Here is a 25,842-nt window from a genome sequence, read left to right as displayed (position 1 = left end):
GAACTATTTGCACTTTATTTTCTTCATCAATAAAGTGCCATACTTTGCGAGTTACACAATGTTTCAATAACAAGCAATTTAGAGATTTAATAATAATTAAAAAAAAGAAAGCACTAAATTGGTTTCGCAAAGGATGTTACTTTTTTCTCCCAAATCATTTAAGCCAAAAAAAACTTCTACCAGAATGACAAGACAAACTTTGCCTAGTCTATCATTTTGGCCGTTTGATTCTTTCATTGTTGTTGAACTACTAAAATATAGGCTTGGAGGACCAAGCTAGAACAACTTTTATAATTAATAGCACAAGATTAGGACTTTTTTTTATTTTGTATTTGAGAAAACAAATTATGATTTTGCGCTATTTTGGAAGACCAAAACAAGACTTCAGATGCGTTTGATAAAATTGAAACCTGATATTTGAAATTTGAAATTTAAAATCCAAAATCTGAATGAATTAAATTATTGAATTGTTAAGTACTAAATTGAATACATTTACATATACATCACATTAAGTAATAAGTAAATATTTTATCATTTATTTTTTACAACAACTTTTGTCGAGAAAATTCAGTACCATATTAATTTAGATGTTCAATTTTTTTTTTATCATCAAACGCATCTGACCATGTTAAAATTTGATTCCATTAAGTTTAAGTGTTAAATTGAATTATAAATAGAACTTTCCTCAGATTCAAGGAACAAATTGAGGCATTTTGCTACTTGAGAGGATCAAAATCAAAATGAGACACCTTACAGTTTGATGGATCAAATGAGACGTTAGCAGACTTCGAAGGATCGAATGAAAGCAACCAACCACATTACGTTACTTCATCTTAGGGCAGCTCCAATGGGGGTGTAATGGCTCCCCATTACACCCCTCCATGACACGGCTCCCTATTGGAGCCATGTCATGGATATTACACGCATCACACAGTGATGGGTGTAATCCATTGAATTTTCATCCATTGAATTTTCTTCCTATGGCAACGGTAAAATTTCAGCGAGGATTTCCAACGGCAACATTATTTCCTATGGCAACGGTTCGAAGGCAATGACAATGAAAACTAGTATTCATTTTGTTATTATTTGTATTTTATTTGATTTAACTTATGTAATATTATGTTATGGAGTTCAACTAATTACATTCCGAATTATTAATTAAGTATGGATTATTATGATATCTTCGCATTTGAAGTATCAAATATTTGTTTAATTTCCTACATAATTATTTTTAAAAAAATAACAATATATTATTTTTGAAACATAGAAAAAGATATATTATTCAAACTTAAAAATTAATAATATCATTTTTAGAAAATAAAAAAATTCAAAATGTACAAAATTTAACGAAAGTTAGTACTTTATTTTTTAAAAATAACAAAATTAGTTTTAAAAATTACTTTATTTATTTATGGGATATGAGTTATGCATTATTAAAATAAATATTTGATTAATTGTGGACCCATGCTATTACACCTTGTGGAATGTAATCCATTGTGAGTGAAAGTGTAATAAAAGAGGAGAAAGTGGAATGCTGACGTGGCATGTGGATTACACTCCACAAAGTGTAATAGCATTGTGGATGCTCTTATGAGGCACGGCCCTGACATGTAGCCATGGAAATTACTTTATAGCCTCCTCTTTGTTTTTTATTTCAATTGTTCCACCCGCAGAAATAATTGCTACTGTCAAGAGTACACTACTATTACTTCAGGTTCTTCTTCTATTTTAGAAACTCGCCCTAGACAGATTTATCAAATTGTAGCTTGCGCCGGTTGCATCTCCTTCCCTCCGTTTTCTTTACAAGGAGGACTAAAGGGAGAGTTTAGGACCCGCCCTCCCTTCTCTCCCCCTCCCCCTCCCCCTCTTGATACAGGCCTAATACTCTGACAAGAGCTCAAAAGTTCATCTTAACATTCCATTTACTTAGCTCTGAACTAATTTAGGATCAAGAATCACAATAGATTCGTAACATTTCCATAACACAACTCAAAAGCTGAACACCATTACTGCGTACTATGAACTAGTGAGAACATCCTCGTCACAATTATCAATCAACCCATGAAATAGGTCATCGCAGGTCTCCAACTTCTCCATTTGTGGCAGGCGAATGCAGCCTCACTGCCTAAGGTGGAAATCAAGATCTGGGAACTCCTTTTCCCCAGCCTGAGGCAGTTACAAACCAATATCTCCGTCACAATTCCATGCATCAACCTGCTGCGATGATGACGTCTAATTCCATCAAAAAAATAAACGTATAACAAGCTTCTCAAGTCTGTAGAGTAAATAGCTTTCTTTGAGATATTTTGGCAGGTAGCGGCTGCAACATCTGCAAACAGTTCCTTACACCTGAATAAAGGGGTACTTCATTAACGAGTTTTGAGTGTTATCAAAGTATGACACTTTTAAGTTTTAACCTATAAGGTTTCACAGAAATGGGCTCCAGACAAATATAGGCTGAAACTGAAATGACTTCTTAGATCAACTCAGAACTCCAGGACAATGTGGTGCAGTTACTTACTTGGACGCAAGTCACTTCTTGCTACTCTGTTAAAAAAGGCTCTGCAATAAGTATCTACTTTTGTTTGCATATTTTATTTATCAATACTTCTATGCATGCAAAGACAGTCAATTGATAGATGATTCGTCATAAAGAGCACGGTCACCATATTTTCCACTCAAACAGACCTTTTAAAATTTAACAGGGACATACTGAGAAAAACTTCTGCATATAGCAAAGTGTGTACGATGAAAAGCAGTAAGAAGTGGTATAATAATTAGCAAGGTAAAACAATAAGGAACAAAAATACATATGGACTAACCCAAAGTTAATGGCAGTGACAAAAGGTCTTGGAGATTAAAATGGTCTAGCGGCTGCTTCCATCATCTTTTTAAGTCTCATTAGTTTTTGGAGCTCCTTGAGAACCTAAATTATGACATAGCTCAGTAAAATATGTATTAAACCAATGCAATCATTGTCTGTTCAACAGATTACCCCATCAGGATGCGAGTTGACTGAACCCAGCACCTCCACGTTGGTCATCAGTGTCAATCAACAGGAATTAGAAAGAACATACCTCTAAAGCCATATCTTCAACTGTTACTTCAACCAGGTCCTTGTAACCGAAATTAGATGCTACTTCTGCAGGAAAAAAAGCGCTTTTAGAAGCATGAGAGAGTGGACCTCTAGAATAAATGAGCAGGAAATACTTGGATCGTGAATTACTTGGGAGCGAAACAGTTGAATCAGCTGCAGTATATCCACTCCGGCTTCTTTCATACAGTTCAGTCAGCTGAGTCAAAATCTGCCAAATTCACAAGTACCATTAGCTACAATATAGGAGGTTGAAAAGAGATTTATTTCGTTAGTTAACTGTAACATCTGTCCTTATTCGCAGCATATACTGTGAGCCTGAGTTTATTTTAGCACTGAAGTGGAAGTGATGGACCTCAGAATAAGATCCAGAAACTGTGAGGTCAGATGCAGGAAGTTGAATATCATTTTCCATGACCTCCCTGGCTACCATGTCTAGAGGGACATCAATCCATATTGAAATTCCATGTCTCAAGTGTGCCCTACACGATCATTTGAAAGAGGATGATATCAGGAAAAGTTGCAAATAGGATGTTATTTGAGAAGAAACTTAACTGCAAAATGAGTTTCGTACAGATTGGCTGCACACTGAACAGTGCCATTTCCAGCAGAAACCACAAGACGGCCCATGGAGGACAGCTGCTTCAGTACCTCTGTCTGCCGTTGCAGCCAAAGAGTTTTTGGTCAAAGTTTTACTTTGGGCCTCCAAGCAACAAAACTCAACAGGGGGGGAAAAGAATGTAAAATAGCGGAAGCTAAGCTAGGTAAACTGTATAGGCAGCCTGATCAAGAGAGCAGAATGCAGGAGTGACCAACCTCAGATTCACGGAAACCCTTCTCATCCCGCTGGAAAACTAATCTAGCAGCAGATTTTCCACCGGCAGCCGCTTCAATCAAATCATCACTACAATAGAAGTGGAAGCAGAGGAACAGCATGTCAGCAATGGGGCTCCTTATAGCATCAGGAGATGCAGCATATGGAACTTTTACTAAACCCAATTGATCGGAAAAAGAGGAGCGGCAAAATTTATAAAGGATATCACCTGTCAAAGTAATAGTATCGCAGTGCCTCAGCAAGAAGTTTCCCCAAGTTGGATTTGATGGAACAGTTTATCCCTATTGTCAATGCCAACGAATAATTCAATATAAAAATTTAAGGAGGAGGGAGGCGAAGGAGAACAAAATGAGACATAAAAGGTTCATAATCTTGATCGCGAGCTAAAGGTCAGCACTAATTAGTAACCTCACCTACAAGAAATACAGAAGTTCCTTTCAAATCGGGAGATATCTCAGCTGCCCTCTTCTGCATTCAACATGGAAGAGTCAAAATAGCAAAACTGAAGTTAATGGAGAGGGGAAATATTATTAGTACACAAGCATTCGCTGGAGCAGATCACAATCTGTAACAAAAAGGGGCGAAGGAAAACACAGATAATAATAAATAACCACACAACATGGAACCGTATCTTGCAGCGGACAAACGACAGAAATAGAGGCATTTAAGTTCAAAATTGACCACCAAAAGGGAAGGAAGGGAAAAGAGTTTTCACCTCTCACCCACCTTAAGTGTTAGTGAAGGATCAGCCTCAGCAACACTCTTAAGCTCCTCCGCATCTTCACAGTTAACATTTAATTACTAAGAATCAGAAATTATGTTTGTTTATTAAGGACTGAGTAAACAGAATCAAAAAGAAATTAACGTTGGTAGCACAGTATCAAAAGACAGCGAGCAGTTTGTAATGGATTTCAGACAATACCAGAAGAAGAAGTAGTATCATCCAGGAGGGCTCGGGAAAGGGTGAGGGGCTCTTTAGCTACAGACGACAAGATTGAAGTGGGAAGAGCGGACGGTCTTTGAAGCCGACAATTCCTGTTGTTGAACTGATAAGTAGTAGTAGTAGTAAATGGCGATGAGAGGCCTCCATCATAGCCAAAGCCAAAAGGGGAGTGAGATTCCAAAGCAGGCGGCTGCGCTCGGGGTCGAACCAAATAATTCGTTGTGCCCCAGCTCCCTCCCGCCTGTGTTATCTCCGTCATCATATTCTTCATCGTCATATCCTCAAACTTCAATATAACACTCTCACTCCACCACTTTTACCGTAAAATATACTCCCACTTCTTACCATTATCCCCTTCTTTTCTTTGGAATGCTGAGTTTTTTTTTTTCCTTTTTCTAATAAATATTTATGAACACGTTTTTTTTTTTCAACTTTTTAAATACTTGAAGGGCTAAAGCGAGACGTGTTTTATATTTAAATGGGACTGGTATTATATTTTGGGGACTAAAATAAAATCTTTTTTTTCAACTTTTTAAACACTTTAAGGACTAAAGCGAGACAAGTTTTATATTTAAATGGGACTAGTATTAGATTTTGGGGACTAAAATGAAATAGATTTCACGTGAGCGGAACAAATTTATAGGACTCGAATATTCTAGTTTTGAAGTTTAATACTACTAATTAAAACAGGAATTCAAAATGTAGTATTGCATAGTTGAAGGGTACAAAATGTGAGAGGTTCAATAAAGTACGTTTAAACACAATAACCATTCTACGCTTGTCTTACTAAATTTCTATTAGTATAAACCATGCTCCTCCTCCTCCTCCTCCTCCTCGTTACAACTTACAATCAATCACAGAATGAGAAAGTTGGCTTGTTGGATTCATTCTCCATTCACATGCTCGACGATCGGAAGAGTACAACCACACTTTACTTTAGTTTTCTTTTCCTCATCATCAAAAACACATCCATGGTAATGGTATGCTTTCACTTGCCAAAAATAAATCCTCCTTTCTTTCTTTTTTTCTTTTTTTTTTGAAAAACTCCATTCATGACATCCATATTTCTTCCCATCTTCGACTAGAACATATGATACAACACTACAAGTCAAAATTTCGATAGACGAGTTCTCTAGTTTAGACTTTGAAAGAATTGGAGAAAAATCAGATATAAACTACAGTAGTCAATCTGCATATTTACACCCCCTCGGCCAGGCGCAGCAAGTAAGATGCAGAGTCCGCCCAATGAAATCCAAAGTGGACGTCGGGCATCAGCTGATTCCTGCAAATATTGAAGTTCACAGTTAGGATTTTCAATTTCGTTTTAACGAGGACGCCTGCCATATTCAACAACAATAACCAAATCAGAATCCTACAACCCTAACCCCAAAAAAAAAACAAATTAGGAATTAGATTTTATTTCCAAATTTTGCACGCCATAACCAGGTGTTTGGCAGGCACTATTTCCAACATTCTAGAGCCTAAAATCAAAGTTACATTTGATCCAATATCGCTTAACACCGAGTCACTGCTTTCCATCGTGTAGCTTATCCATCTGAAACCTCTAAAGATACTGTAGCTGGTTCAAGACCAGAGTTGATTACTAGAAGATTTCCCTTCATATAATAAGATCGATCGCTACCATAGGTTATAGCCCAACTACCCACAATCATCTCCCCTCTCTATCTCTCTCCACACTCCCTCAATCCACAGGTCAAGAATCCATTGATTCAGGAAATACCATGGCCGATTCAACATCATCTAATAACATTCATTTCATTAAATTACCTCTTATCTGCCTGGATTGGAGGCTAGTTCAGATACAACACCCGTTGACTTCACATTAGATAAGGAAAGTGGTGTTAATGGAGGAGAAGGCACTCCAGCCTTTTCTTTCATCTCAGGGGATTCCATCAACTTGGAAACATGAAATACAGCTACTCTATGATCGCTTGATGGTATGGAGAAACTTCGAGGAACAGTCAGAGGAGGAGGGGGAAGTGGAGATCCTGCATTAGATGCCAGCACAAAACTCCGATTTGTCGGCGAGACTTCCCGATTTCTGTTAATTAGAGGGGCAGAGTGCCCAATAACACCAGAAGAACTTGCTGGTTTGCTGGCTAAAGAACCAGGAGGACGAGGCAGCTCGTGAAGCTCACTTATTTTAGGTGAAGACACAAGAGGAGGTGAAACACTCTGAGGCACATTTATAGCTGAAGGCGGCTGGGAGGTTGAAACTCTAGAAACCAGTCCAGATACTGCTTGTGGCAGTTCACTAGGGCCAATGGGCCCACTGCTAGATAACAAAGGTTTGCTAGATGATGGCTTACTCAGCAATGGACCAGAGAGAGCCTGTCGTTCAATTTTTTTGGCATCATAGTTTGTATCAGATTGTGGGAGTGAAGCTCCTTCTGCTAAAGGGGACGGGAGTGGAATGGAGGGACTATTTTGGTCACTCTCTTTTATGGCAGCCTGTGTTTTGGAGGCTGTGCGCATTGCCAAGTTATCTACCATTAATTTCCTGTGCTTCTCAGCATCAAGTGGTGATGAATGCCACACATTGTTGGCGCTTCCACTAACACTAGCAGTACTTGAATGGACAGCGTAACTGCTTGTCCTTGAATTTAAACTCCTTGCATCTGAAGGAGTTGGTAGCGCATATGCATGAAATTTCTGGACTGGTGTCTGCATTTCTTTAAACTTTTCAGATGGATCAAACTTCCCAGCATATATTGGAGCGGAAAAACTGCTTATTCGAGGCTTCCTGCTAAAACCCTGCTCCCCTTTCTTTCTCCGAAAATTGATCTGTATATAGAACATATTATAAGTTGAACAAAGCCAGAAATTAATAACAGACCTCACCAACAGTAACCCTTAAAGAAAAATTAATGATTTAGCAAGTGACACAAAAAAGAAAGCATTAAATCAGAAACTTCTACCATGTTGATCAGATATTTGCAAGAGATGTATTACATTTCATTAACTCAACCATGCAGAGCTAAAGTTAATACCAAAAGATGGTGTCTTTATCAGAATTTCCTTAGTTTTTTCTTGATGGCGAGATCTGTTCTACAGAAGTAGATCTTTGTACCTCTAGATCATCAAATTCTGAAACCTGTGCAATTGGAGCATCTGCCTGGACTACTTCCACCTGTAAAATCAACAGAAATGCCAAAAAGAGGAAATCAGAAGTGGTGATCAATTACATTGATAAGGTCCTCAGCAAGAAACAGAATGACTGTCAGAGGGCAGCATCTGACAAACAACACTAATGACAATGATCATCGAACATTCATGTGAAAATGTAGCTTGGAAGTACTAAACTTCCAGAAGAATGTCCAACCCCTGCTTAGAGATTACTTGCAGAGGCAATTTACTCTCAAGAAGTTAACAAATTAGGAAATGAAACATGTGCAGTAGCAAGATAATTATCTATTTATAAACAAAATGCTATGATTTTCTCTCTTCTTCAGATACCAAGAATTAATTTAGTGGCTTTCAATGAAAAATGAAAAAGTAAGTTGAGGCGTTGTCACATTCAGAATGTACACAAGTTGCAAAACAGGCAAACCAACAAATTACTGTTCTGAATTACTTCATTATTTAGCATAAAAAAATGGCCAGTACTTAACTCGTTGTTTGTTTTGCTTCATCTATTCCTTGCAGACAAATTTTACCGAGTAAAACAAAATGGAAAGAAATACAACATGAAACATAATGGACGTCTAAACACCTTGCTACCTAATATGTTTTTTCACACCAAATATGTTTCCAAGCATGAAAAGACCTGCAGATTGTATAAGCTAATAAACTGCCTAGTAAAATTCCTAACAGCAGTCAAATCGGAAAAATGCCCACTAGAAATCCTTAATGCTCCAAACTTACCTCCATTGAGTTCCTTGATGTGCTAGGATTTTCCTGTTCTTGCTTAAACTCTAAGTTGTCAAAACTCAATTCTCCATCACAATTAGTATCATCACTGTTAACTCCATCCTCCCGATATTCTGCATCCTCTAACTCACTCAGTTGGTAATCAATGTGTTGCTTTTGAGCAACATTTCTCATGTAGGGCTCAACTGCGGCAAGAGATTTAAGTCCTCTACGGAAAAAAATCAACTGTTTCCAAAAAATTTATGGACGGTACAAAGAAAAAGGGACAAGCAGCTAATTAATGAACTTAAAGTCAAAAAAAAAAAAGGAAGAAGAAGAAGCTTAAGCAGAATCATGAAACTAGAAGGTTACCTGTGCTGCATGGTGACGAGCAGCTTGCGTTAAAAGACTGCGGCACTGACCTTGCTTCAAGGATTCTACACGAAAAACACATAGCCTTGCCACTTCATCATAATCTTCACGAGCTGCTTGTACTTGCTCTGACGTAAAACTTTCTCCTTTTCCACCTTTAGACTTTCCTTTTTCACTATGTCGTGCCACCATGTGTTCATATATGCTCCTGATCATTAAGCATGGAAAAGAATAAGATAATGCTCAAAGAAGTAAGATAAATATCAGAAGGTAAATCCATTTAAAAGCTTTACCTTTTTTCATCACACTGCTGTTTCATCTCCTGCACCAGAAAAAATATCAAAATAAAATGAGAATAATAGGCAGGCATAAATCCTTTCTCCAAACTCATATACGACTAAATTTGCAGGACAAGAACTGCTGAGATTCAACATTTTGACGAGAACCATGTTAGATGAAATTGCAAACAACCACCACTAAACTGTCTTGAAATCAAAGGAAAAAAACTGCAAAATAACCAAAATGAAGCAGGCTGCAATCAATTATAGAGATCTACACACAAACCTCCACTTTCCGCAGCTCAGAAAGAAGAGACTCTGATGGGTTCGTGATAGTCAGGATTACGTGAGAACGCTGAATAGCAGAGAACAGTGTTACAAACGGGTTAAAGTAGATAATACAGAGTGAGACCCTGAGACCCCACCCCCACAAGTGCAAAAAAAAAGAAAAAAAGGAACTTACATAGCCATCAACAAGTTTCTGGAGTTCCAGCTGTACTTTTCCCAGTATTGACAATGCTCTGCCTGCATCAACTAGAAAATCAGCCATGGTTGAAAATCTTGCTTTCACATTTTTCAGTACCACCCATAAATTTCTTTTAGCTGGTAAGGCAATGGCATTGAACAAATAAGTACATGCAAATGGATAACAATTGACCAGAGAAAAAAGGTCAAGAAAAGGGGAGCAGATGAAAGTCAAGAAAAGAAACAGAAAATGCTTCAGCCTCTGCAAGACATACAAACATCCTGAACAATTTAACACATCAAAATGACATTAAGATGGTTGATGAAGTTCTAAATATATTTTTGAGAAGAGCAGCAGATGATAATCAGCAATCTCTGAAAGAACTGTGCAACTAGTGGTAGAGATAAAAAGTGATTGCAATGATTGAATATAAAAAAACCGAATCAAAAAACTCCCCAACACATGCAAAGATGGCTACAAATATTCTGGAAGATTTCTTCAACGTAACATGCAGTGCCAATGGTTAGTATTTTGCAATTCCCACCAACCCAACAAAAAACAAGAAAGAAGATTACACTACCATTGTTGTTTGACAGCATATTCCCAGAAAAACCATTAAAATCAGAAGTATCACCTTTCTAGTTTCACATGTAAGCTGTTTAGAAGTACCACCAGCTACATCATGAGCAGTTCACAACTTGCAAGTTTTTCATTAACTAACTAACTGCACATTTGAAGGAAATGTAGACACATAAAAAACCCAAAACTGATTCTCAGGGCATTCCATCTCTTCCATCTGTATACGAGGGGCAAGCAAATAAATCAAGCAACAAAAGCACTTACACCACCAGATGAAACAAAAATGTAGTGCAACAATGGGATCAACGTTAATGTAGGCAGCATAATTAAACTACCTAAAATCCGAACATTCAAGTAACATGCTTCCAGCAGGGTGCATTTGGTTTCTGGTATAAACTAAAGTGGTTACCAAACAACATTGAAATCAGTTCCTTACCACATTCTCCGTCACTGTTGAATGCAGTCCTCTCCAGTAGACAGTTACCCATTTCCAGCAAAGACTCTGAAAATTCTGCAAGTGGACAGGTTTTATATTGGTAAGCGCTTTCATGTGGAATGTAACTAATTGATAGAAGACTCAAATTGCAGTAATCACTCATCCAACTCATGTTGTATCATAAAAACTTTTAATGTCAAAGATGTAACATGAGCTAAATGAAGAGGAAATTGTCATTTACTTGAATTATTACACGTAAGAGTTTAGCTTTTTCCTTTCAATAAGAAGAAAGACATGCAAAGCCCAGTGCACCATGTTGTATGAACCACAGAAAATAAGACTTCATCTGAGTGTCACTAGAAGGAACAAAGAAAAATAGGTGGAGCTAGTTAAAATGCAAGAAAAAGATAAAGCAAGATCATTGGAGAAACAAAAATAACAGTAAATTGAAGGCAATCATGGAAAGAAAATTTAGCTAACTGATGTGTATCCTTCAAACGTGGATTTTCTTAAAATTGGACAAAGGAAGCACTATTTGTTAATTCCTACTTCCCAGTGATAACAAACGTACGAGGCATCCTTAATGGAAATTGATAAATCATGTTGATAGGAGATAAAGTTCTCTTGTTCCTCCCAAAGGTAACTTGGAGAGAAACAAATAATTCTATCCAGAGACTAGATAAAGCAAGTACCATAAGCACTATTTGTGGTTGCAGCAGCTGCAGAAAGAAAACTATCACAGCAATCCCTCATGTCTTTCATATCCTGCAAAAAGAGAAAATAAACAAATAACCATATTGATGCAAGAGAATGAATGTTGACGGATAGGAAGACTAGAATGTCTCATACTGAAGATAGGTTCTAGGATCTCATATTGTAAATGCATTGGCCTAGCCAGTTCACACAGCTTTAGCTAATTACGCAAGAGTTAATTTATTTGACATCATGCATCCAAAATGTTACTGAACTTAGACAAAATGTTACAGAGTTGAAGTTCAAAATCCACGTGAATAGGAAGGGAGACTATATATAGTTCTTGTGTAAAATTGGAAACCTAGGGCTCCAACTTCTTGAAGCACTAAATCTTTTGCTTGTTCCAATTCTAAAGCTCATTTTAGAAAGCTTTTCTCCTTGCTGTTTCCTTCAAAGAAATATAACACAACACTGTCTTCTAAGGTACCATTCATTCTAATCGCCAAGTCTCAATAAAGAAACCAACGGCATAAAAACACACTGATAGTACTTTACATGAGATTGTAACGACGTATTTTATGTATTCCAGACCTCACTAATAAATGTCTCATCTTCACTTGCTCTTTCACATCTTCATGCACATATGCACATACAGAACTTGTAATGGGAATTTAACTACTATAACCCAAAAAAAAAAAAGGCTTGGTTATTGGAGAGCTTTTTATGACTATGCATCAAGTCCAGGTGTATTAGCAAGTAACGTGGACTATTTTCGGATGCCTCTTTCTTTTTTTTTTTTATTAAATCCCGGAGTAATCTCAAAAAGCCCCAGCTGGATACGGATGCAGTAATATTGATATTTACCAGGGAAAAAAAAAAGAAAATCTTGAAATCTGGGCAACGGGATTAGAAATTCCAACCCCCCCTCGCCCCCCAAACACAAAAACACTCACAGAGGAAGGGGAAAATATAAGCAAAAGAGGAGCATCGAACTTGAAATATTTCCCGAAGTCCTAACCTAAAGCCTAAAAGTCTCAAGGAGGATATTTATATCATAATCCTTCGCCGAGGGAAGAAATTTCAAAAACAATACTAGGAAAGTCAGCAAAAGTGGTGGCGGAGACAGATGATATGATAGTCGAAGACCTTGAAAAAAAAAAAAAGGTAAGGATGATATGACCATAGTGTTTAGGAGTTTAAAAAAAAAATTAAAGTTATACGAAAGTAGGAATTAAAATCGGAGGAGCCCTAACAATGGCTAATGAATATATGAGATAAAAGAGGACTAGAGAGAGAGAGAGAGAGAGAAGTAGAAATATAGAAAGGAAATGGACCTGAGAAGCCTGGGCGAGCGCATCGGAATGCGCCAGGGATTGGTGATCCTTGTTATCCTTGGCATGGTGGGTCTTTTGCAGTGTAAATCTTTTGAGCTGCTTCCCCAACGATGACTTCATTGCTGCTAATTATCCTCTCCCTCCCTAACTTCCTACTGCTAATAATCAACAATCACTCTCCCTCCCCGGATTCTTATTATTTTGCCTGTTCTAATAAAAGCAATAATAATATCAGTCAGTCCAATCAGAGAGAGAGAGAGAGAGAATTCTATTCCTGTATGAAAGCAGTAGTGCAGTAATCTTGAATTATTCTCGACTTTGGTATCGTTGCAGCAGCGGATCCCCAGCCCAGCAGCAGCAGCAGCGGCAGCAGTAGCCTATAGAAGAAAGAAGAAAGAAGATATTCATCCAAATCTACCACTCCTAATTCCCAACTTAAAAATTTAATTCCCAACTTAAAAAGACGTACTCTAATTGAAACTAGGAATTGGGGGAAAACCAAAATAAGACGGGTGAGGGCCGGGCCGGGGGTTGCAGACCAGACGATCCAACGGGGGCAAAAATGAGTTGAGGGGCAGCTAAACTAAACTAAACTAAACTAACTAGGACGGGACGGGTTGACAAATCTTATCACAAACCTTTACGCGCCGCAGTGTGAAGTAAAGGGCAACTCCTCGCTTCCTCTTCTCTCTTTTCTCATTTCACTGGTCAAACCATATCGTTTTCAGTCCTCACAACTTACACCACCTCCTCCTTCTTCTTCTTCTTCCCCCTCCCCCACAATTACCATCAAAACTCCCTCGTCAGTTGTCACCGCGCCTGTCCGTCCCAGTGAGAGTTTGAAACCTAACTCGTTCATTGACCCAAAAATAATTCTTGGGCCGACCATAAAAAAAAAATATTTTTGATCCATGATGTCATAATTATTTAGTAATATAAATTACATATATTAAATATTTAAACTGTGAAAGAGGATAAAAAGAAAATAGAAAAGGAAGGATAATAAAGCACCATAAAATAACAATTCAAGGAGGACATGGAACATCTGCACATATATTTTTATTACCCAAAATTTGTTATTACTGCTACTAATTATATCAAGTTGCAGTAGAGAAACTACTTTATTTTAACACAAATCTTGAATTTTCTCTTCTTTTTTTTTTTTTTGTTATCTTTGACAAGCGAAATTCTTGTCCTATGCATTAGTAAATATTCTCCATTATCCCAACATTGATATTTAAAATGTTAGTAGATTTTCGGAATTTGAAGTTTAAGCATTCATTTGCTTCATTTACGACGAATAATAGAAAAAAAAAATCAATTTTTTAAGAGAAAAGAAATGGATTGGATGGTTAGGAGGAGGAGGAGCGCAATTGAGAGATGCTACGCAATTTTTTAGCCAATCATCCATCTTTAAAGGTGGTTGGGCAAATGTGCCGCTTTACTTCTTCATGCCCTGCCCTGCCTGGCTTGTCTGCCATTCTATCGTATGCAGCATAAGTTACAAAGGGGTTTCATTATTTAGGAACAGCCACAAACTTCCAACTTTGTGGCAAAATTATAGGGCCTGAGGGACGGTGCGTTGCCGTCAATCAACACTTGTTCTCATCTTCTTCTAGGAAAAGGGTCAGGTTCCATATTGCACAGAACTCACTGGAAATTCACACACCCTTTTAGTAGATACTTGAGTACTGTAGTAGGAATTCGATGAAGAGCTTCCAGGAGTGCACATTTACCATGAAGCAAATCAATGGGCGGATGGATATGCAAAACCAATGGAAACCTCTCTTTTGGTCTCTGTTTTTTGGCAGCTGCCCGCCCATCTCCCGTAGAACCTTTCGCTAGAATGATTGTGAAGGAATTTAATTTGTTTCCGTCGAGTTGTTGTTTCTTGCGATTGAACTCACTCTAGCTACTAAGTTATTCTGTGGTTTAGTCTCCTTTTAGGAATATATATATATATATATATTATCCCACACCACATGCATGGTAAAGCCTGGAAAGGTGAAAGGATGCAACAGGTACTGTACAATATTTCTAACCCAGTCCAATCCATTGGCTATTTATCAGCATTAGCCAACGTAATGTAGGACATGATCCCTCTTCTTGAATCCTCCCTATCAAAGTCCCTTCATACGTAGAAACGTATTTTCAATGGTAACCTGATATGGAAAATAAAAGGACGATAAAAAAACATCTAGTGCATGTTGTACGTAGGTTTCAATTTTATACTTAACACATAGGAATGGGTATAGTTTTGTTGGTTAATCAAGCCAGACCCTCAATTTCATCTATATCAAGTAGGCAATATTTTTCTAGATGTGCATGCAAAAGAAGAAAGTATTCATCAAAGAAGGAGCTGCAATGTAAATGAAAAGGAGAAAAAAAATTAAAAAAAAACAAAAGAGTCTTCCTCCATCTCTATGCATACGTAGAAACATGCATGCGAGAGACTTGATCAGGCGAGAAACATCTTTGCCTTCGAGGAAGACCAGGCGGACGACTTGCTGAAGAAGTTTTTAACAACTGCATGCTTTGGCCTGTGCATCCCAAGCACTTTCCGAACTGTTAATCTTGTTTTCTTCGGCCGTCGAGTACCAGATGCCTGGTGGATTATACCGGAATCCTGCAAAATCCGAGCAACAATAATGTCGTATTTATTATGCTCTTTTCCCTGCTTAGAATGAAACAAACTTCACCTGATCGATAGTTTTAAAAGTGATACAAAAAACGTTTTAAAAAAATTAAATTAAATTAAATTTACACCATGTTTTCCTAATGTACTAGCTAGTAACAGCCTGACTTAAATGATGCCTATTTACAGTATGAGATTAAGAAAAAGGTTGCCGGAAACGGATAGAACAATGACCAAGCCATCAATGAATGCAATTAAATTTACACGTATTTGGTGATCAAGTCCAAAATTAGAAACTCAACAGGCAAAAGGTGTTGGGAATTCACGGTATCACAATTCTTCGCGCTCTAGTTGTAACTTGTAAGAGAAGAGATCTAAAGGTGAGAGGAAACTCAAAAGCCAAACTACTATTGAAGCGATTATCAGCAAAACATAAGGGCACTACCTCATCTGAAAGTGTGAGTGTGACATTGTCCTTGGGCCTCTCCATCTTATTCTCGATCACCTCTCTGCCATGGTTACCTGCACGGCAATGAAATTGCTAGCATAAATCTCTTTTGGTGCCCCATAAAAAGGTAGTAAAAGATTAATCATCTGGTACAAGAACCGAAGCGCTTATAATTATATCAGTAGTTCCAAAACTAATAAGTCAGTTAACGGCTCTTTTAAACTCATAATCTAGTAGTCTAGAGAAAAACAAATTCGTAACAGCTAAACGAATGTTGTTATCGGGTTGGGGTTTGAAGACGTTATCGTCCGAAAGTCTTCCGGCCGTTTGTTATCTACTTGCTACAATAACTTCAAAGATACGCAGTGTCGAAGATTGAAAATGCGCAAAAGAGTAAAAGGTGCATGGCCGTAAGTAAACAGGAGTCATTAACTCAATTACCGCCGGCGGCAGGGCCACCACCCTTGGAGCTGTCATCTGAATCGGAACCAGCGATGCAATACTCCTTAAAGCTTGGGGATGCAATCCATAAGGGGCCATCATAATCAGAAATTTTGGCTCCTACTTCTTCAAGTTCATCACGCTCGGAATTATTGTCATTGTCGAGGTGATGATGATTGGTAGGGGAGATAGCAGCATCATGGTGGTTGACGTCCCTTGTGCTTTTGGTCTCCTTCAAATCTGGGACTAGTACCGCCCCTTCATCTGCTGACCCAAGCCTATGGAGCAGTATTAAATTTACACCACCGTCTCCCTCTGCAAGCGTACGATCATCATATGTTGCCTCGTCGTTGTAAATGTGTTGGAGAGGCGGAGGAAGCACGCATTTATTTGTGGGATGGTAATTAGGTTTCGGGTGCGGTCGTAGATCTTGATGATCACCACCGCCATGCATCAATGACGACGTGGACTTTGTTGGAAAACCTAGGGTGAACAGCTTGGACGGTGAGGAAAGAGTAGTAGTGGTTGGAGGAGGAGAAGAGGAATTGGAGGCGCTGGTGACGGTGTTCTTGGCTATTATATTTACACCGTAATGATGATCACCCACTCTTTGTTTGTGACGTTCCTCCGTAGCATCTCGTTGTTGGGAGTGGTAGAATACGGAAATACCGCAACCCATTGAAAGAGGAACATTCTATTTTTATTATTATTATTATTACTACGTTGTTGTTGGTTTGGGGAACAGCCGACAGGACGCAGCTCCGCGGGCGGTTTTGGGGGGGCAATGGTGTTGATAGCTTGGTGAGAAGAGTTGGTGATGCAAGGGCCAGAGGGGGAAACGATGGCAAGAATGACAACGGTCAAATTGACAAGTTAGTACGATTGTGAGAAGGGTAACAATAATTGGGATGGACGTGGACGGGGCAAATATGGTACTATGTCATTTCCAATCCAACTGTCTATCCATTCCACCTACCGAAAAAAAGACGAACACAGGGAGAGTCGGAGGCCGAATTTCGTGTATGGAAAGATGGATGCCAAGTCGTCAACAGTAACGGGAACTTCGGGTTTGAGCTTGAAGTCGTCTTTGGACTCCCATGCGCCAAGGATCCAAGCCAAGAGCCAAGAATGATCGTCCCCCAAATTGCCCGATTTGCCACTACGTACTAAAAATCTCAAAATCCCCATTCAATGCCACCTACAAATTTACCTGTTTCTCGGTCTGGAAAATTTCACCAAACTACTTGTCCCAAAAATAAGAAAAAAATTTTATAAATCACATTTTGCTTGATGACGATGGATCATCATTTGGTTCTCTATCCATGAATAGGGCTGACAAAACGAACCAAGCAATTCGGTTTAATCTCAACTCGTGTTTGAGCTACTTGAGCTTAGTTATCAAGTCGGATTCGAGTATCTAACTAATCTGCTCCAAAGCTTGCCGAATAAATTACACATCTTATCACTCAAATTCGAGCAGCTTCAGCTTCACCTCAACTTCGAACTCAAACTTAATCTTAATTTGATTCTCGAGCGAGTTTGAACTCGATTCGAGCACTCTATTTTTACACGAGTTGGGCTCGAGCTTCAAAATCGAAAGTTCATCGAGCTCGTACTCAAACTCAAATATTACTCTTCGATGTATTCGAATTTGATTTGTCTCACTGCCACCCCTATCCATGAATACATATAATTAGGCCTAAAGTTTTGGACCATTTAGTTCCACATCAGATTATGGTTTGTCTGGATTCTCTCGAGTGAAGTTGTAAATAAATCCATACCATTTTTGTGCTATGTACCCTATAAACAAGTAGTTACTACTGTTATTTCGTTCAAGTTTTCTTTTTCGTATAAACTATTTTGCTCTTAGCCATCCTGGGAGAATTCTTGGTTTGTGATGAAAAAAAAAAATCATTCTACAAGTGGGGCGGTTTTTTTCATTTGTTCTTGAAATGGGGTCTTCGCATTCGTGGAATGCGAGGTCACTGAGCTCGCATTCCGCGAATGCGAGCTCAGTTTGGAAAAAAAAAAAAAAAAGACCAAACTCCCGCATTCCCGAACTGGGATGCTTGCGCAATCAGTGCTAACAATGGCAGCACCAGCAATGCAAGCAGCAGTAGTATTGAATTGCAAAGCAACTGTTCATTCTTCGACAACAATGGCAGGGTTGGACTGAGTGAGGAAAAAGCAAAGAAAGAGCTTCGGGTAGCAGCGGGCAAAGGAGAAAGAAAAAGTACCGAGAAAGAGAGGGGAGATTGAGGGAGAAGTGACGGTTGAAGCAGAAAGGAAAACCAGAGAGAGAGTAAGGGAGGAAGAGAGACTGTGGGGAGCCAAAAAGGGAGAGAAAATCAGTAGAAAAAAAAAAGAGAAAATGTGCAGAAAATGTGGGTGAACATTTCGAGCCAGGGTTGGATATTTGGCTTTCATGAGCGAAATCCGATCTGAATTTGGGTTGTATAAGTAACTTCTTCATTTCTGCATCATCTGCACTTGAAGGGGAAGATCTTTTGTTCACAAAATTTCAAAAAAAACACCTCTATGTCTGTTTTTCTTTTCTTTTTTTTTTTTGATTTGGATGGTAGGAAAATTCAGGGAGACCTCGCATTCAGCAAATGCGAGCTCCCTTGAGCTCGCATTTGCTGAATGCGAAGACCCCTTGACGGAACTCCATACAAAAAAGGCCCCCTTTGTAGAATTTTTTTTAAAATCATCATAATTTTAGAAATTTCTCTAGCCATCATAGGCAACATCATAAATCACGACTGATTGATTGTGTTCAATGTTAGTAGACAGCAATTGTTTAAGGGCGTTTGGATAAAAAGATTTTGGCTGAATTCGGATTCCAAATCCCCTTGGTTGTTTTGATCACGTTGAGGTGATTGGAATTAAAATTCATGAGAATCGATGGATTTCCAAAGCTAAAACTAATAAAATTTCAAATCCTTCTGATCATATTAGGTGTTATTTGAAATCCTCCTGCTCAGATCTCCCATCCCTTCTCTAAACTAAAGATTGAGAGCCCAGAAGAACGACAGCAAACTGGTGGTGCCGTCAACATCTTTTGCGGCCGGTGAAATTGCCGGAATTCGAAATCACCAAAAATTGGATCACGGTTAGAACTTTTCCGTTTTTGACTAGTTATATCGTTACTGTTTTCCAGACGTCTTGTCTCGGTAACTGCTGCTGCATCTTTTGAGGAGGTTTCTCGTTTGGGTTCCTGGAATTGGCCAGGAATCCATGTGATGAATGAACTTGGCGGCAGCTGTAATTGTATACCCAGTTCATAGGCAGTGGATGTTAGTTATATTTACACCGCAAGGGTCACTGGCCCCGAGTCATGGTTTACTAGTAAAGGGCGATGTTGCAGGTGCAGCCCAACCAACAAATCGGTAAAAAAAAGGGGGGGGGGGGGTAAAAAAAATCTCAAGGAAGTGGTGAGGAAAGACGAAATCTCTTCCTTTCTAATTCATGCATGTAAGAAAGCAGCAAAAAGTCCTACTGTACAATGGCTCTACATCAACAAGTTGAATGGTACCACGAGTCGAGTGGAGAACTAACGTATCATACTACTGGCATATGGGGTGCCTCTGCTCTTTAACTTGGAAATAGGCCAATTTATGTGCAATCATGGAGGTCAGGCAAGCGAACAGGAAAAGAAAAAGAAGGATTACGGTCAAATAACTTGAAAAGTTATTGCTGTATCAATTCTGGAATTAGCTTCAGCAAGAAAGACAGTTCCTTCTGGGAGAATTCAGGCTTGGCATGTTGCAACGACTGATCATTATGTTCCTCCACCACCGCCTCCTCCTCCTCCTCTGCTCCTTCCTTGGATGGCCTCATCAAATTTGAGACAGCCTCGGTTATTTTCTCAACTACATCCACAATCACGCCTTCAATGCCCATCAAATATTGGAGGTAGACGGCCTCAGGCACATTATTCAACTTGCCGTATGTTAGAAGGGAGAGCTTGGAGTCTTTGATCTTGTTAACTGCCCCCGGATTTCTGAAGATGCCTTTCACTTCGGAAACAATACCTTGCAATCCCCCTTCCGAGCATAGCTTCACGGCCTCTTCCAAAGAGTTCCTTCTCACGTCATAGTAAATCTCTGTCCCGGCATTCGTGAGGAAAAAGACCTGTTTTTTTTTTTTTAAAGAAAAAATTGTTCCACCACAATAAAGGCAATCTTTGAGTGCACTCGAATCAAGAAAAATTAGAAGCTGACGAGAGGAAAGAGACTCACCGGATAGGTGCTCTGTAGCTTCCTGATGAGCAGAGCAGCATCAGGTTGGAAACTAGAAAAGATGATGGGCCGGTCGCGGGCATGCTCAAATACAACCCGCAAGATGGCTTGAAGAACCTGGACGAGTTGGTCCTCTTGATAAACGACGTGATCATCGAACTTTAACTCGACGTTGAAGCCCGATCGAGGGTTGACTTTGTGGAAGGCTTCTTCTAAGGTGCAGAGGGAATCGTCCGTTTCAACGCTCCAGCTGACTATTCTGCCGTCCTTGGTTTTCCTCAACAGAGATCTTCCCACTTTCCCGTCTTCTCTCTGGGGACCGTAACCGAGGAATTCAGACAGCGACAGGTCTGTTACTCTCCTCTCGTAAATCATGCCCTGGAAATGGAAATTACAATTAAAATTAAAATAAAATTCCCAGCCCAAATTAAAAAAAAAAAATTCGATCAGTCGGGATGGGATTTTGCTACTACTGATGGACGGGAATATGCATGGAACCTCGTGGAGAGAGGGAGCTTACGTTTTGTTCAGAGAGGATGAAGTTGTCGTGGAAAATAATAGGGAAGCCATCTCCGGTGACCTGCAAAACTCACACCGGTATCTTTCACTTTTCCGTGTAAGCCTCCTCTTGTTGTATCAAAAAAAAGTACCAAAACGAGTAGTACTTCTTTTGGTTCTTAAACAAGAGCAAGACTCTTATAGTCTATAAAAATATCCAACGCCAAGAAGGAGGAGGGAGGAAAAATAGATTCATCAGTAACCTTGATACAGAGCAAAACCTTGGTGAACGGGTGAATAGATGAGGGCTTAAAACCAAACTATGCACCACCAACTATTAAGAGAATTCATTCAATTCAGGTCTCAAAAAACCAAAAATAAATAAAAGTAAATATTCAAGTACTGCCTATATTTCCCCCTTTTATAGGGAGAAAAGAAGAAAAGAAATTCGATACTACTAGAAATAGTTTACGTCACAAGTATCGGATGAAGTAGAATTTGGCGAAAAAAAGGACGCGCCAATGACAGGGAACAGGGTCAGACAGGCATCACGGATCTAGTTTCCCCCTTTTTTTCCTCTCTTTTTAATCATCATAAAATATATTAGCTTCGATAACACAAAATAATAGCAGCAGCGGCGGTAGAAACTAGAAGCAAAACAGCGGTTGAAGTTGGGCGTTGTTGGTTTGGTACTTTGGTTTGATGTTTTTTTTAAAAAAAAAAAAATTCCAGATAAATTTTTTTTTTTTAAAAAAAAAAAGGAAAGAAGAAAAAAAGAAATCAATGGGGATGATATCATCATCATGAAAGTAGTAGTAATGGTAGCAGTAAAGTACCTGAACATCAAACTCAACATAATCGATGGGGTAGTTAGAGGCTGCATTGAAAGAAAGGATAGAATTCTCCTTAATGGCCTTCATTCTCCCATCCGACGACTGCAATAGATTCATTCCGTTCCCCCGGTGTCCGATCACCAAAAATTTCGGAGCTTTAAACGCCGATCTCCCCGTTTCCAAACCGCCTGCTACGCATATTTTAAAGCCAATACACACATCAAACCATAAGATAGATGGAAGAAAATAGTTTAGGGGGAGAGAGAAAGAGCTGGCAAACAAAAGTAGAGAAAAAAACACACACCTTTGAGGAAGCGGGAGGGGGAATATAGAGACAAGGAGGCGGCGTTTTCAGGAACATGATCGAGACTGGGGACGTCGGAGACATGAACGGCCTTTAGAGCCATCTTTTTGAAAAATATACGATACACGTAGATGTATGTATATATATATATATATTGCAATCTCAGAATGGGGCACGGAGAAGGAAGGAGAAACCAGCAGTTCTTTTGGTTTTTGGGATGGATGATGAAGAGCAGGAGAGGAGGGGCCGAGGAGGCGCCGTTGGGCAGGGGGTATATATATATATATATATGTATGCTCCTGGATGGATGGATGGATGTATTTATGGATTTATTATTATTGTCTTGATTTAATGTGTCCGCGGATGCGTTGGCAGCCAAGCCAGACGTGGTGATGCCTGCCTCCCACCCCCACTCATTGGAATTGGAATGGAATTTTTTTGGAATAATAAAAGGGGAAGAAAGGATCTGCCCATCGAATATTCTCAATATTTTTCGCGTTATATATTAGTAGTATATGCTTTTGGATATTCTTTTTTTTTTTTTTTTTTTTTTGTCGCCAAAGATATGCTTTTGGATATTCGTTCGTTCCTCTCTTTCTTGCTCTGCTCTTCTTCTAAATTTTTGGATATTCCGTCCATATATAACGCCTTCAGTTCAGTTCACACAAACCTACCGACCTTTTTTTAATTATACTTACTACTAGTCTACAGTCTATTACTTTTCTAACACGCATTACTACTTTTACTTCCCAAAAAAAAAAAACACACACATGACTCGTTGTTGTCTTTTCTTTCCTACCATTTATAATTATCACTTCCGGCCCCCCGCAGCATTATGACTCCATTGCCACCTCAATCATCACATAACCCGCAAAATGATAAGCCAATCATCCGGAACCGGAAGCACAAGACCAGTGACCTAAATTTATGCATATCCCCCCTTTTTCTCGCCCCTTCTCCATGCATTACAAGTCAATTAATTATCTATGCAATTAATAGAAAAAAAATATATTCGTGAGATCTTTAAAGTATTTGTCAATATCATTTTTAGTAGGGGAATTGGTTTTATAGTTTAATAACAGATATGTAGAAAATTGATCAAAATAAAATGTACAAATAGATAGTTATTTGCTAATATTCAATAACCATAATTGATTACTAGACAGGTTGGTTGAAAAATAGAATAAAATGCATGCTTTTCTAAGCCATCATTTCATTTCTTTCATCATAAACGATTGAATGAATATTCGTACCACTACTACTTAATAGTTAATAATACTTACTTGCACGCGGAGCAAGCAAGCAGTAGTAATAGATTAGATTGCTTTGCATGATTTTAGCGGTGGTCGTGGCTCAAATTAATTTTCTTCTTTTCTTTTCTTTTCTCAATAATAGATTGTTTTCTGCTGAAGCGTCTGATGTGGATCCACGGTATGTTGACAACATACACACGCACCAACCACCGTTCCTGTCCGAGATTTCTCTGTAATTCCCGTTTGGCGGGAACTACTCAATGAACGGTGTTGATCGGGAATCATATATATATATAATAAAGCCGTATTCTCGTTCTTATCCCTTAATGTTTTCTCTTTCCTACGTGACTTAACGAGACGACAAGTAATTTCCTACGTGGCTTGCTCCTTTTTTGTTTATATATATATCAATTCTTATTTCCTACCCAAAAAAGGAACTGGAAAGTAATGCGATATAAATAGAAGAGACTTAAATATCTCTATTAGATATATCTCCAAATTCATGCCAATAATTTGTGTACTGCATAGGGAACCGAAGTAAATAAAAATTTTTATCACTACAAGAAGTAGAAAATTAATTAATTTCAAAAGGAACCATTAATAACAGAAGTCAATATCTGATGTTGGAAATAGGATTCTTAATAGATTTTATTATTAAGTGTGTTATCAAGACATAGTGCATAGCACGAAATTTATGGAAAATAAAAAGTTAATTGAATCCAATTAACTACATGTATTTGACCCGTACAGTCAAATATAAATTCCTATTTGAGCACGGGTTTGTAAATTCCTATAAACCCGTTCGTTGTTAATCAAAACATGCAGGTTATACTCATTGCTAGGTTATAGGATTCACAATACATCTCTGCTCAGATGGTGGGGAGTATTTAGTATTTGGATTCACACCATAGGAGTCCATGCACTTAAAGTTAAAGGACTCGATATAATTGACGTGGTCTTTCAAGATAGGTAAAATCTGTCTTGATAACGCACTTTTATTTCTTATAAGAATTCTTAATATTATAGGATTCTTATTTCCTATCCAAAGTTACGCACTCTAAACAACTTAAATCAAGATAAACCTACTTTTATTGTTCTTATCAATATCTCTTTATATTCTTATCAATTCTTATTTCTTATGCCTACACTATATATAGTCTCTAATATATTGATTTCAAGCATCAAATTCATGGTTAGATATTTTCAGTGCAAACTGTTGGCACATTAAAGTATCGATTTTGGGTTTCCACTCCTCTTGATTATCAGGTACATCTTCTTTTAATACATTTTTTTTTAAAAAAAAAAAAGCCATGTTGATATTCAATTGTAAAAGTTTAGTAACATATCTTGAATTTTATTTTTTTTGTTTTTATTTTCTGTTTGTTTTTTTATGAACACATAGGATTAGTAATATATCTTGAATTAGTAATAAATTTCTCTTATATTTCACATATTATATCTCACATAATATTTTTGCCTTTAATTTTGATAAATCATTATCATATTGGTGGAACCGACAACCAATACCAACCCGAAGCATCTTCTTCCCAGATCCTAATTAGTATACAGATGATTCTAATCAACAACATTTCAATACACTTCATATGAATCATTCATCAGAGGGTTCAACAAAAATCACAGATGAAGGGAATTCTCATAAAAAGATTTGCATGAGAAGGTAGATATAATATACTATTTTACTTTCTTAAATTATAATCTTTACGTATTGTTATACACAACTTTGAATGTTTATTTTTTTATACTTAGTTATCATGCAGTGATAATGAAAAATCAATAAATGCTGATTTACACGGACAAATCGAGGAGAATGTTCAAACAGAAGAAAAACAAAAACAAGTTTGTGAAGAGTAGAATATTATTTGATACTATTTACTGCACTTTTTATTTATTTTCAAGTTTTTGAATGTTATGGTATTGTCGAATGTTATTTTTTCCATTTTTAAATTATTATTTACTGAATTAGATGTTCAAATTTATATTATAAGAATACTTGATATTATAATGCGCATGTAGTAATATACTTAAGAAAGGTTATAAAATATACATTAAGTTTGTATTTTATATCGATATTTTTATAAAATTGACTAAATAGTTTATTATTTTTCGAAAATTCCCGTTCAACGAACGGGTACAAAACTAGTTATAATGAATAAGTTGGAAGGACACACCTTATATTTATATAAGCGCAAATCCAAAATAAGAAAATTAAAAAAAAAGATTTTCAAGTTTTTGGTAATTGTTGAAGGCTTTTTCTTCTTCTTTTAAAGA

At 37.9% G+C, this 25,842-nt stretch overlaps 3 protein-coding genes across 7 annotated transcripts; all 3 read right to left on the bottom strand.

Moving 5' to 3' along the window:
• Positions 1-1,904: 1,904 nt before the first annotated feature.
• LOC113753096 (probable inactive shikimate kinase like 1, chloroplastic) lies at positions 1,905-5,164 on the bottom strand. Of its 3 annotated transcripts, XR_003464968.1 has the most exons (12): positions 4,852-5,164; positions 4,656-4,708; positions 4,343-4,397; positions 4,138-4,210; positions 3,911-3,998; positions 3,669-3,751; positions 3,450-3,576; positions 3,227-3,305; positions 3,078-3,142; positions 2,823-2,926; positions 2,418-2,547; positions 1,905-2,329 (listed from the first exon to the last, which is right to left on the bottom strand). XR_003464968.1 is itself a non-coding variant. In XM_027297186.1 (11 exons), the coding sequence occupies exons 1-10, from the start codon at positions 5,147-5,149 to the stop codon at positions 2,858-2,860; spliced, it is 990 nt and encodes a 329-aa protein (XP_027152987.1). In that variant the 5' UTR covers positions 5,150-5,164; the 3' UTR covers positions 1,905-2,349; positions 2,823-2,857. The 3 variants fall into 3 exon arrangements, 2 of the variants coding, with proteins under 2 accessions (XP_027152987.1, XP_027152988.1); XM_027297186.1 differs by lacking the exon at positions 2,418-2,547 and having other exon boundaries at positions 1,905-2,349; XM_027297187.1 differs by lacking the exon at positions 2,418-2,547.
• Positions 5,165-5,948: 784 nt separating this feature from the next.
• On the bottom strand, positions 5,949-13,643 carry LOC113754221 (uncharacterized protein At2g33490-like). Of its 2 annotated transcripts, none has more exons than XM_027298582.1 (12): positions 13,539-13,643; positions 12,901-13,277; positions 11,566-11,638; positions 10,874-10,948; positions 9,856-9,917; positions 9,679-9,747; positions 9,408-9,436; positions 9,115-9,322; positions 8,758-8,988; positions 7,964-8,023; positions 6,661-7,677; positions 5,949-6,154 (listed from the first exon to the last, which is right to left on the bottom strand). In XM_027298582.1, the coding sequence occupies exons 2-11, from the start codon at positions 13,018-13,020 to the stop codon at positions 6,664-6,666; spliced, it is 1,941 nt and encodes a 646-aa protein (XP_027154383.1). In that variant the 5' UTR covers positions 13,021-13,277; positions 13,539-13,643; the 3' UTR covers positions 5,949-6,154; positions 6,661-6,663. The 2 variants fall into 2 exon arrangements, with proteins under 2 accessions (XP_027154383.1, XP_027154382.1); XM_027298581.1 differs by lacking the exon at positions 13,539-13,643 and adding an exon at positions 13,370-13,495.
• Positions 13,644-19,856: 6,213 nt separating this feature from the next.
• Positions 19,857-22,576, bottom strand: LOC113753946 (glycerophosphodiester phosphodiesterase GDPD1, chloroplastic-like). Of its 2 annotated transcripts, none has more exons than XM_027298222.1 (5): positions 22,301-22,576; positions 22,000-22,187; positions 21,186-21,245; positions 20,666-21,043; positions 19,857-20,558 (listed from the first exon to the last, which is right to left on the bottom strand). In XM_027298222.1, exons 1-5 carry the CDS (start codon positions 22,401-22,403, stop codon positions 20,115-20,117), a joined length of 1,173 nt encoding a protein of 390 aa, XP_027154023.1. In that variant the 5' UTR covers positions 22,404-22,576; the 3' UTR covers positions 19,857-20,114. The 2 variants fall into 2 exon arrangements, with proteins under 2 accessions (XP_027154023.1, XP_027154025.1); XM_027298224.1 differs by having other exon boundaries at positions 22,000-22,184; positions 22,301-22,573.
• Between the last annotated feature and the right edge of the window lie 3,266 nt (positions 22,577-25,842).

Source organism: Coffea eugenioides, chromosome 11 (genome assembly GCF_003713205.1).
Source record: "Coffea eugenioides isolate CCC68of chromosome 11, Ceug_1.0, whole genome shotgun sequence".
NCBI lineage: Eukaryota > Viridiplantae > Streptophyta > Magnoliopsida > Gentianales > Rubiaceae > Coffea > Coffea eugenioides.
Note: the sequence above shows the minus strand (reverse complement) of the source record. Positions and strands in the feature narration are given on the sequence as shown.